Source organism: Cygnus atratus, chromosome 7 (assembly GCF_013377495.2).
Source record: "Cygnus atratus isolate AKBS03 ecotype Queensland, Australia chromosome 7, CAtr_DNAZoo_HiC_assembly, whole genome shotgun sequence".
In the NCBI taxonomy this organism is placed as follows: Eukaryota; Metazoa; Chordata; class Aves; order Anseriformes; family Anatidae; genus Cygnus; species Cygnus atratus.
In genome coordinates, this window is record NC_066368.1 from 5,166,777 (window position 1) to 5,178,948 (window position 12,172).

General features: G+C 39.5%; 1 protein-coding gene across 9 annotated transcripts in view; it reads left to right on the forward strand.

Moving 5' to 3' along the window:
* ATE1 (arginyltransferase 1) overlaps positions 1–12,172 on the forward strand; it is an 85,358-nt gene that overhangs the window by 18,884 nt on the left and 54,302 nt on the right. For all 9 annotated transcript variants that reach the window (XR_007708550.1, XM_050711892.1, XM_035547693.2 and 6 more), the window contains one exon: positions 9,207–9,239. Coding sequence is in view for 8 of the 9 variants with exons in the window: in XM_050711892.1 (XP_050567849.1) it covers positions 9,207–9,239 (33 nt within the window). In the remaining variant the exon portion in view is untranslated. The remainder of the gene's footprint in view (positions 1–9,206; positions 9,240–12,172) is intronic.

Sequence of the window (12,172 nt, forward strand, 5' to 3'; positions counted from 1 at the left end):
ATCATATCTTCAGTAACTCCTTGCATGCTGTCTGTATTTAACTTTGGCCAGTCATACCCTGCTGAATAATTTGGCTGTCAAACAGCGTTTTGTCCCTTGTGTTAATTTAAGCCTTACTTGGAAAATTGTACTTGTTTTACTACTCTGATAATCTAGTTTAAGGCATTGAATAACTTATGGTGGTGCAGGGTTTTGCAGAATCGTGTATTTTCAATGCTTTGGCAAAAGCCGTATTTGTTTATTCTTTCTCTGGAGTTGTGCTTACTCTAAGGTGGTCTTTGGCTGCTAGCCTGGCGTAATGCAAGTGCTTGATAGTAATCTTGCAATCTGGTTTAAAGTTTGAAAATGGGGGGGTGGGAGAAACAATGTGAGAATTTCTTCTGGGCCAGTTGATTTGGACGTGCTCGGTGTGCTTAAGTTTCTGTGAAGAGGCTTCAGTAAAACTGGGCCAGCTGAAGAGGCTGCATCCACCGAGCTTGCCCTTGTGTAGATCTAGTGTCTGCCACGCCATGCTGACTGTTTTGTCAGAAAGGTTAAGATTACATCGTGCCATGAAATTACTTCTACCATGTTTACAATCTCTGCTCATACAAATTTTGAGGTGCAAGTCTGCATTTATACGCACTAAATATAGTTTGCGGCATTCAGGTTGAGTATCATGGTGTCGATGTACTGGAAGAGCAGTTTGGGTGAGTGCATCCACCTGAGTGTGTAGGCCTCAAATTTTTGGTTGAGGTTTTGCTGGAGAGAGGTAGCGCTGAGCCCTGATAGATCCAGTGGCTTCTGTCTATGCTAACAAAAAGGAGTGTAGAAATGTGGTAGTGGCATTAAACCTGCTCCAAGTCCCAGTGGTGCTCTGGCCCCCGAGGTGAGGAAACCTGCCATTGCTGTGAGGGCATCGTCGCTATCTCCAGCGCTGAGTAGAGCACATGGTAAGGTAGAAGTATGTTTGCGATCTGCTAAATAAGATCCTATTCTAGGAACGGTTTTAAGCATCTCCTTGCTCCTGTAATCAGATAACTTAGCTTGTGAGTGATTTTTTTTCAAATCTCTGTTTCTGTCTTGATGTAGAAGCTGCAACTCTTTTTTGTATAGGCTTTTCAGCTACTGATTATCCTCTCTTGTCTTTTTTTGTCTGGTATAAATCGAACTTCTCTTGAAAACCTTCTGAAAACCCTCAAAACCCTTTAGTCAGCCTCAGAACTGGCCTGCTTGTCCCTGTGCTTTGGAAGGCAGTCAGCTGCTGGTGGCCTGCAAAGTAGGAGGCACCTAACAGCATCTGTGTCGGCATGGTTTTATTGAATGGGTTGGTGTCCTGAGGAGAAACGTAGCAAACCACTCTCTAATTAAAAGTTGCTCTTAAATAGTGCTGTGGAAGAGCTGATATTTCAGTTTTTCCTCTGTGGGAACATAAAGCCTTATTATGCTGCTATGTAAATGCAGTTATCTGGTTTCTGAGTAATGTATTGTTATCTTTAAATGAGTTGTTGGGAAAATCTGGAGAATTAGGGGAAACCCCAACAGGTTATTAAGTGGGAAAGTATTAATAGCTGAATGAATTAATATACAGGCATGGAAAACAGGTGTATCACTGCCTATTGAACAAGTTTATCCAAGGCTACTCTTGGATTAACCAAGCCCAAGAAGTGTTCGGTTTTGAAAGAGGTAAAAATGTGCAAGGAAAGAACCTGCGCTAGCGTTTGTCACATTTTGTGCACTACTTCTGGCCTTTTTTCTTTTTGGAAATAGTGCGCACAGATCTCTTTCTCTGGTCCAAGGTGATAGTTCTTATGCACTGTTCAAATAGAGCTCTTGTTTGCTAGCATTTATTCTTTCTTGATAAAGTAGTGGAAGACTATATTCATGTTTAATATGTGGATCTGTGTATATAACTTATAAAAATCCACAATGTAATTAAGAATTTATTTACACATCTACAAGTTACATTTCTTTTTTTTCTGCTTGGGTGGTAGTTGTATTTATATTTTGAAAAAAATCAAGCTGTAATGAAGAAAAATTGCAAAAATGTAACCTGGGAAAACCTGAATAAGGGCAACTTCTATAACGAACAGAGAGGCGATATCAGGCTGAGCATCCTTTGATTAAATAGGCATTGTTTGTCTGTATTTCAGTGCAGAATCAGTTGGAACACAAAGCTGATCAGCAGATCAAGAGTACCGTGATTGTTCAAATAAATTTTATGAATGACACTTTGTCCCCTCTTTTGTTTTTTCTTCAATTGACAGAAGAAATATAATGAGTCTTTATAATACAGCTTTGTCATAATTTCTGCACAGCAAAATGGACACGTGGTTTTGTGATCCGTAGGTTTTTGGACGTTGAGCAACTTGCATTTTAATAGCATTTGGTTATTTTGCTGGGTGACATAGTAAAATATGCTCACTATTGGCCTGTAAGAGCAGTAGTCTTTATTTTCTTCAGTAATCTTTATAAGACTTTCTGCATACAATACTGCATATTGCAGTTGATTTGTATGAAAATATCTTTAATTTGTAACAAAGGCACTTCAGTTGTTCTTTGTATTTAGAAATCAACTTTGGTTCATCCAAACTTGATGTATTCTCATAAATGCATGTGAACTACAACTTGTTCTTTCATTGATGTTTTTTTCCAGTGGTTGCTCTGTCTGTATTGAATGTGAAGTAGTACATAAAAAAGCTGTAATGCTATTGCAAACATTTATTACCAGCTATTTATTACCATTAGCGATGTAAAAATAGCTGTATGTTGGCTATTAATTTGTTTTAATAATGAATTTTGATTTATGCTTACAGTGGATTTCATCAGCTCTGACAGCTTGTATTTTCCTTTGGTCTTGGAGTTAAGTCAACTGTTATCCCCAAACAAAACAGAATTGAAATACATTTTTCTTTCCAGTGTAGTAGAAATAATTACATTTTTTGTAATTGCTTTTTATATATGTTTTCAATTAACTGGAGTAGAGAACATGAAAGTAGGACTCTCCCACTTTTCAAATGGTTATTTAAATGATGACTGCTGGCAGATTTGAATGGCTAGGCGTTTGAATTCCAGGCAGGTTTTTGCTCCAAAGTCCTTGCTAAGACCGCAGAGGCAGCCACATAACCAATTCTGTGCTTCGTGGCGCTGTTGTGCTGATACCTGGGTTTTGGCCACTTGAAGAAAATCTGTAGAATAATGTATGGAATAACATTCTGAGAAGAAAAGAGTGAACTTTGTCTCCTGCAGTCCCAGAGACAGAAATGCTTTGGTGATTGAGTCAAGCACAGGTGTCCCACGGTGCCAGCAGAGGTAGCTTGTTCTCCTGATGTGTCACTGCCTCCTTGCTGGGGCTGCCTCAAGAAAGGAAGAATATGAGAGTAACCGGTGTTTTATCCTTTAGCTTCATGGAATTACCGCAGAAAAATCTGAAAACAAGACAGAAACCCGAACTGGGTCCAAAGGCTAGCCTGGCTCTTCAGATGTGAAGCTGGATTTAAGGAAGCTTAGTAGTAGATCTGCTTTGCGAAGACAAATCCTGATTTGCAAATGTTTCAACTCTTGCTTGACAGCAAAATACCTGGGTGTTTCTGCATAGGAAATGCAGGGGGGGCTTTGCAGAATATAAATCACCTGGAGGATTTTGTGATCCAAGCTGCCCAGCTTCGGGGTGATTAACAGGAACGTTTTGGAACATTTTGATACCTGCTTGTCCTAAATCTGAGGTGTTAAAATGCATTTCTGGGCATTTAAACGGTACATGCAGATGTGGAACTGCCTAGCTCTGCAGGAAAAAACAGTAAATAAAATGAATACTGTGAAAACATTTCCTCTGGGCCCTTCCATGGCAAGAGAGAAATTTTTTGATCCCAATAACGTACTCATTAGCTAATTTGGGCAAAATAGAGTAGCTCTCTACCAGTTCATCTTAATGAAGTATCCATCTCACCAGAGGCATTGCATATCTGACCCAATCTTGCCCTTTTTTTGAATCTTTCTTGAAGTTGTCAACACATCTGTCTTATGTATTATATATACATTAGAACATGAATATATAAATTGGCTGTCAACTAATTCAGTTCTTTAGCTGTAATGAGTTCTTGTGCAAAAAAAAAGAGTGCTTGTAATTCCAAGTGGAGTTCATTACATAATATGCTGCCGTGTAAAAATTATGCTTTTTTTTTTCTTCCTGCCTCTTCTCTGGTGAACTTAATGATTGTGATGGGTGGTTTAAAACACTACTACAATATACCTAGTTCATTAATGGGATTTTTTTTTTTTGGTTTTAAGTCTTTTTACAGTAGATTTTGCCTTTAAGAAAAGGGCTGAAGTGTAACCAAAACAAGCTATGTGGCAGCTACAAAAGTTAGAAAACATTTTCATAAATGATCATAAAAATTCGACAGTAGTTTCCAGAAAGAGCCAGAGTGAACAGTTTATTGCTGTTTAGGCCTACTGAAGCAAGCATTTTATTTAACTTTATTTAACTTTTCATGGGTGTTTTATAATGACAAGCTTGTAGAAAAATAGTACGTGTCTCAGTTCCGCCTGCAGAGCTAGCTGGACGCTCTCTTTACTTCATGCTTAACTAAATATTTGTCTTGGAAGAAAAGAATTTATCAACACACAAAAGATACACTGTTTGGAAAGGTGCAAGAAATTACTGAAATAGGTATCGTTGTTTTTTTTTTTCTTTTCCAGTTTCTTTAATTGCCTCCCAGAAATACACTAATATAGGAAGCGGAGCGAATAGCCTAGGAAATGGCAGGGAGCTCATTCTGATCGATTCCAAAGTTGGTACCGGCAGCCAGTTTCCAATTTTAGGTCTCTTTAACCCAGTTTCCTATTTCTTTTTTTGATTTATTTTTTTTTTTAAGTGAGAGAATTCTGGGGAAAAAAATCAAGCCTTTGTGGTCATTGTTAGCTGCCTTAGCTTGCCTAGGCAGCAGTACCTTTTTATAGTGCTCTTGAATGGGTTCTTTTATCATCTCAGTCGCTGACAGCGCTAATCTGATGCCTGGCTCCTCGTGGTGGGCTGCTGCTGCCGCAGAACGTCTCGCTTCAGTTACCTTGGACTTCAGATCTCCGATAAACCTAATTTAAAATCCGAGAGCACTTTTTGGATCGGCCTGATTCTTTCTGTGTGCTTGCGTGGCCTCGTGGCTGCAGCGCTGTGGATCCAGGCCCTATGAGCCAAAGAATTTGTGTCCAGTCAGTTGAGCGACTTGTCCGTACCATTTCAGATCAGAGTTTTTACATCCTGGTTTATGTGGTTTTCCTAACTTTGACACTGAGTCTTCTATGTATATCCACACAAAATCAAAAAGAACTCCTTATTGTAGACTGACGGATTTCCGTTATGTTGAGAATGAGTTTCTTTTGAGCGGGCAAAGCCACAGTGAATTTGTCATCCCATGACGGAATCGAAATCATGAGATGCAAGCTCTGGCTCATCACCAATCACTTCTTTCATTACTTCAATTCTTGGTCTGAAAACTATCCTTAAGATATGCATTTAAACTTTAAATCCCTCTTTCCATGTTATCAGAAAAATCAAAGATTTACTCTGGAGCTGACGTATGCTAAATATGCCAGCTCCAGAGTAAATCTTTGATTTTTCTGTTAACATAGGTCTACGATGATATTTCCTGTTTCAAGGATAGTGGGATAGCTTGGCATCATCTTTTTCTTGTTAATCTTCTTTGATATTGTCTCATTTTCTGTATTTTTACAGCACACAGTGTTACAGAGCATTGTTCATTTCTTAGGTAGATTTCAGTCCAGTTGCCTGGATAGTTTCTCTTCCTTGTATCTTGTGGGTCAGTTAATAGGTTCTAGCCTCACTGAAAGCTTGACTAAAGTTTTTTTTTAATTGTGTATTTTTTACTTTTGTCACTCTACAAGTGAAAATGAAGAAGGATCATTCATGCTTGAGAGCAAAAATCTATTTATTTTGAACTTGTAAGAGGTGATAACGTCTGGAAAGCACTCAAAATGGGCAAACTGCTCTTTTGGTGGCAGCAGGATGTCCTACGCGCTCGTGCAGTGTTCGCAGGAAGCCAAGAGGAGCTGGATAGAACAAGGACAGAGTTCGGCCTAGAAAGGAGCTTCCAGGGCAGAATCCAAGAACCAGCAATCCAAGAACCCTCCACCCTCCCTACAAAGGTTTTAGTTCCCCTGCGTAGCTAAAATACCTAAAGACTGCCCTAATTGAGGGGGAAAAACTCTGAAATGGACATACAGGGATGATGCCAGGGAAGCTCTAGGAAGAACGCCAACGTTTTGTGGCTCTTTCTGCTGGTGGGTACGTCAAGATGTGCCAGGCCGCTTGGGTTTCCAGTACGTCAGCATCCACGGCGTCTGAACGTCCTCCCTCCCTCGTACAGCAGGTGTTACCGTTCTGGTTTTATTGCAGCTTTTTAAAGGTGTGCATGTGCTTTCACTCAAGCAGTTATCTTCCTGCCTTTTTTCCCCCTCTGTTTTGATTCTTAGTGGTGTCGTCTTAGTTTTATTGGCCATGTTTGAATTTATTTCCCATTGTTCCTGTGGTGGCAATGGCTTCTTTATGGCAATTGTAATCAGTTTGCACCAAGGAAAGATTATTGTGGATTTCATATATATATATATATATATATATATATATATATATATATGTAGTTTTTAAAAAAAGACTGAAGCTTAAGTAATTCGGTTTGAAATGAAAATTAGAAGAGCATGACTTTGTGAAAGGAATTTCAGTTGTGCTTGTGTGACAGATTGATTTATTTTACATAAACACCAGCTCTTGACTGTATTTCTTTCATGGTTTGTTGAATCATTTTTGAATTGTGTTCATAATTATCCTGCAGTATTAAAATGAGGTATTTTTAATTTAAAAAAATGAACCTTAACGTTTACATTATTTTAAATAGCTGTGTAGTCCAGGTATATTCTTGGGTTATGATGAAAGGGTTGTGGATATGGGGCTGGGAGGAAAGAGTAAGGGCTGAGAAGACAATAGTAAAGGTCAGGAAATCTAAAGTATTTGCTATTTTCCTTGTCTATATGTCTATTAAAGTCTTCCTTTTAAAGCAAAACATTTTCTTAAGTGACTTCTAGAAAAGATTCACAATCTGCTGAAGTTTTCTAGCACTTGGTTCAGAAAATGATCTGACCTGAGAACTTCGAGTATAAACAGATGAACTAATCTGTAATAAAACTTGCAGCGATTTCTCCCCTTACGAGGGCGGTACAAATTCAAGTGCAGTTAATTTTTTCCTGGCCACCAATTGCAGCACCCCTAGCAAGCTGAAGTGCTGCTGGGGTGTGCTTGGGGCGTCCTCCCCTGCCCCAAAGCCAGGTGGTTGTACAGCGGGGCCGGGAGGATCGAGAAAACCGTTTGAAAGGTGGTGTTGGCTCAGTTTTCTCACCCATAGGGTTTAACTTGCACTATAAAGCTGAAGTTACAGATTAAGAACTATCGGGGGTCTTCTGACATCAAAATGAATAACACATGGCTTATCCTCCTGGTGCCTGCATGTTCACAAGCCGTTGGCTGTAAGGACTGATGCACGAGCAGTGCAGGAATTTGTAAATCTCTGGTCTTTTTTATGGGAACATAACTCAGTAATTCAGATTTTGAATTGCTTTTTTTCTCTTCAAGTATTGCCTGTTTTTTCCTTCTTAATCTCTGACCCTATCCACCAAGTCGATAATAATTCTGGAATTGAATTAAGATATCACAGGCATTTTTTTTTTCTAAATTGAATAATTTAGAGCATCCACCAATCCATCCAATAGAAATTCAGTGTTCATCCCAAAAGTATGTGTCCAAAAGTTTACTGTCCGTTCACAGACCAACTAGAATGCTGTTGTGTGTTGGAGAGGGAAAATATCTGGAGTCTGACTTCTGCAAAATCTTGTCTGCTAGCATCACTGCTGGAGTACTTTTTAGTGCATCTTAGGGAAGGTTGAGATTCAGTGTTTGCTTCCAACTGCAATAAGGATGGTCCAGGTAATGTTTGCAGATCCATATATCTACCAGAGGCTGCATTTTTATTTCCAAAATCTGATCTATAGCATTTTCTGAGGAAAAGAAAGTTTTAATTACTCAGACTGTATGTGGGACTCGGTCCAAAGTCAGCAATTTGTAGTGTTGGCACTTTTTAATGTTGCCTGCCTTCCTCTCCTCCCCTGAACAGGGAAAAATGGGATGCTTGACAAGTAATCACCTGCCATTTTATGTATCCCCCTTTAAGCAGAAAACTCTTCTCTAATTTATCTGAGAAATTCATAGAATTCTTGACCAAGAAATCTTGTGAACAGTTTTTTTTTGTGGGTATGCATAATTTTTTTAAATCAAACTTCAAATTAAAAGTTCTTGATTATTCTTGTTTTGCAGTTTGGTCATGACTGATTTAGTAAATCATGCAGCTTATTAGAGGAGGGGGAGTTAGGCTGTGTAACACAAACTAGCTTTTTAACAAAGGAATGTTTTGGGGTTAAATACGTATTAGAACTTTGTAATATCTTTTAATGTGTTCTTTGTGGAATCCAGCACCAAGGAGGTATTTGTATCAAATAAGTAAATGATGGTTGGTAAATAGCTATTATATTTTACTACTCTTAGAAACTTGCACAGACTCCAGACCATTAAAACCTTGCCTTCGTCTGATGATCTGTAGCACGTCATTTTGTTTGAGTAAAGAATCTGGTTTTGAAAATGCTTGCACTTTCAGGAAGCTGATTTTTCTTTTTTCCCCTCTTCTTCTTTAGACTTGGACAGGCTTGCTCATAATTTTGATTGCAAAGAGACTTTATTAATTTCTGTTAAGAGAGATGATGGCCCTAATCCCATTAGTGATGGGGCAGGTAATGGAACTGGGAAGAGACTCCCTGTTGCAGGCAGTCACAGAGAAGGGCAATGTCTAATTTAAATAAAAGATAGTGATAAATTCTCTAGAATAGAATACGTTTGAAAATGGGATGTGAGAGAATGAAGTGTTTTGGATCATTAGTTATTATATTTGTTTGTACTTACGAACAAAATAGAAAGTGGGAATTTGTTTGGGAATTTTATTTCAACTCCTAAATCCTGTTGGTATTTTTCAAGTACATGGTTTTGAAAGCATGTCTGTCTGAATGCTAATGTATCCTGAAGTGTTACTAATATATTTCTTGCTTTTCTGCTTTGCATATTTGGACTGTCTTCTTGGGCACATATTTTTGATGAATCTACCTTGATGCAGTTCACACGATTCCTCTGTGATTCTCCTCTTGAGGTATGTATTAAGTCTAGATGCAAGTTTTGAAATGAACGTGTTCTTTCCTCTTCACTTTTTGCAGGCAGTACAGCGTTACGGGTATAGGTGTCACAGTATTTGTATCATCACCAGTGAGGAGGGAAGATAACACTGAATTTTCAAAGGAGTCTGTGGATAAGGAACTATCACTGAACTTCATATAGCTGCATTAAGAAAAAAAAAGAAAAAGGCAGAAAGTGCTGTGGTTTAGTGTTCGTGATTTATTTCTATGAAAGAATATATTCCTAAATAATTTATTTACCTTGCGTTTGACTGCAGTGTGAGTTAAAAGTTAAGGAGAGATGCTCTTCCTTCTTCTCCAGTAAGCAAACTATTGCGGGTTTGCGGCACTGTCTGTCTTGTTAGCCTTAGAGAGCTGAGGACCACGTGAGTGTAATGAAATTGTCAGGTTATAGTAATTACGCGAGTAATTCGATATGTCGCGGTTTGAATGGATCCATGTGTGGAGGGTTTGTTGCTTTTCTCTGCTGAGTCCGCTGGCCTTTGCATTCCTGAAAGCTGAAGAGTAATAGAGCTCATTAGACTTTATAGGAAAAGGGCTTTTATCACCTCATCAACCCAGGCAGCAGACTGCCATTATATTCTTAATTTTGTATGGCTACGTAGATGTTGATGCACACTTCCCTGCCAGGTTTATACCAGTATTGTTTCTTACAGACACTTTTTATTGACATTTCGAAGCTTGAATTAAATTTTGTGTGGCACCACTACAGATGTCTTCAATTAGATGAAGTTAAATAAAAGCGGTTGTATATCAGAGGCCAAGGGATTCTTGAAATTCTTTATTCTGAAACAGTTGCCACGAGCAAATCTAGGAGTGTGCAGTCTGTTTACTCTTTTGAACAAAAATAATTTAAAATCAAATTTGAACCTTACATGATTTCAATTTGTAATTGTTTTGAATTTTTAATACCATTATTAGCTGCAAATAGTATCAACACCCAGACTCTTCCTGCCTTTTTTTATTTCTCAATTTTAGGATTCTGTTTAGTTTCGGTTTTGGCTAGGGGCTCTGGCACAAGAAATGAATAGTTTAAAAAATGATACAGTATGTGGTAGCAGAAACCTAGGCGATTTTCTAGCAGTAAACAGGGTACAGCAGGGAGAACGGATTGTTTGTTTTTTTGTTTAGTGTTCCTTTCCTCTTAGAAGCTACAGTTGAGCATTTGCCATCCTCCCACTTCCAGCGATGTCAGTAGATGTAAATGCTCCTGGCCTGGAGCAGGGCGGCTGCAGCGGCACAGTGCAGGAGAGCAGCTTGCAGGACTCCTAGCAAAAACCAGCGTGGCTTCATACCCCGTTAGTACCCAAGTGAGCGTCTTTATGGAAAGAGGGCACGGGAAAAACTGGAGCTGATCAGGGTGGATTCGTAGTTTTCGACGACCAGTGAGTTAGGGGTGTGTTTGTCCTTCTGCAGCTCTCCTGGGTCATCCTGGTGCGATGACCGCAACTGGCCTCTCAGGTGCACCGTGGTGTCAGGCAATAAATAATGATTTTTTTTTCACTTTATAAATCCTTCTCTAATCACTTTTTAGTCTTTTTCCATTTTGACTGATGCTAAGCATGAAGGTGATTATTTTATAAAACTGATCAGTCTCAAAAATATCTTGAAGTGTAAATTGCTTACACCCATTGTTTTGGATGCGCATATAGCCACTTTTTTTTTTTCATGAGCTTGACATTGTATTTATTACCTTTGTCGTGTTAATTACTCAATATTATGGGATCTTTCTGTAGCTGTTTGCACTCAGCTCTCGTGTACCCATCCTGCATCATTTTAACCCACTGGCTCAGTCTGAGCAGGGCCACCCAGAGCAGCTTGTCCAGGACCGTGTCCAGCCGGGGTCTGAAGATCTCCAAGGATGAAGACTCCACCATCTCGCTGGGCAGTCTGACCACTTGCAGCAGAGAAGTGTTTTCTGTGTTCAGCTTGAATTTTATGTGGTTTTTAATTTTTAATGTGTGCCCGTTGTTTCTTGTCCCATCAGTGGGCACTTCTGAGAGGACGCTGGGTCCCTCAGCTTTATTCCCTCCCATCAGGTATTTACACACACAGATAAAACCTTCCCAAGTCGTCTGATTTTTGATGCTGAAGGTCTCAGCTTTCTCAGCCTCTCCTCATCTGTCAGATGCTCCAGTTCTTTAACCGTCTTTACGGCCCATCACGAGGCTCGCAGCAGTAAGTCCATGTGTTCCTTGCACTGGAGAGCCCAGAACTGGACCCAGCGCCCCAGACACATCCTCACCAGCACTGCGAGGAGGGATGTAGGCAACCGAGCTATCTACACCTCCCTTGAGCTGCTGGCAGTGTCCACCCAGTGCAGCCAGGTGCTGCCGGGAACGGCTTTGCTGCAAGGGTGCATTTTTTTCTTTTTTTTTTTCCTTTTTTTTTTTTTTTAAATGGAAACCTGTAGTGGTACCTCTGTGCTGAGGTGTAGGCTGACACAGCCTATATTTGTAGGCTGCTTTCACAGCACCTCCACTAATCCCTAACAAAAGGAGGACAGAGCAGTGAACAGAAAATATGTTGCTAACCAAAAGAGACAGAAATCTACCATATGGCAGGTTTGGTGCGTGTGCCTTTGGGAGGAGAGCTGCTGGAATTAATCTTTTCACTTTGGCAAATAACTTCTACTAGAGTGTAAGAAATGAAGACTTTCCTGTTGTTGTTGTTGTTGTTGCTTTTTTTTTTTCTTTGTATGAGGTAGTGTGGATTTCATATTTTACTCCTCCTTCCATCCACAGCAGAGAGTAAACTGGAAATGTTCAAAGGTTTCATGAAACCTTCCAGAAGAAAATAATCATACAGTTATCAGGGTCACGATGCATTTCTGGTGGGTGGCTGTGCAGCACTGTCTGCAGTTGCACACCAGGCTGGCATGGGGGTTAAT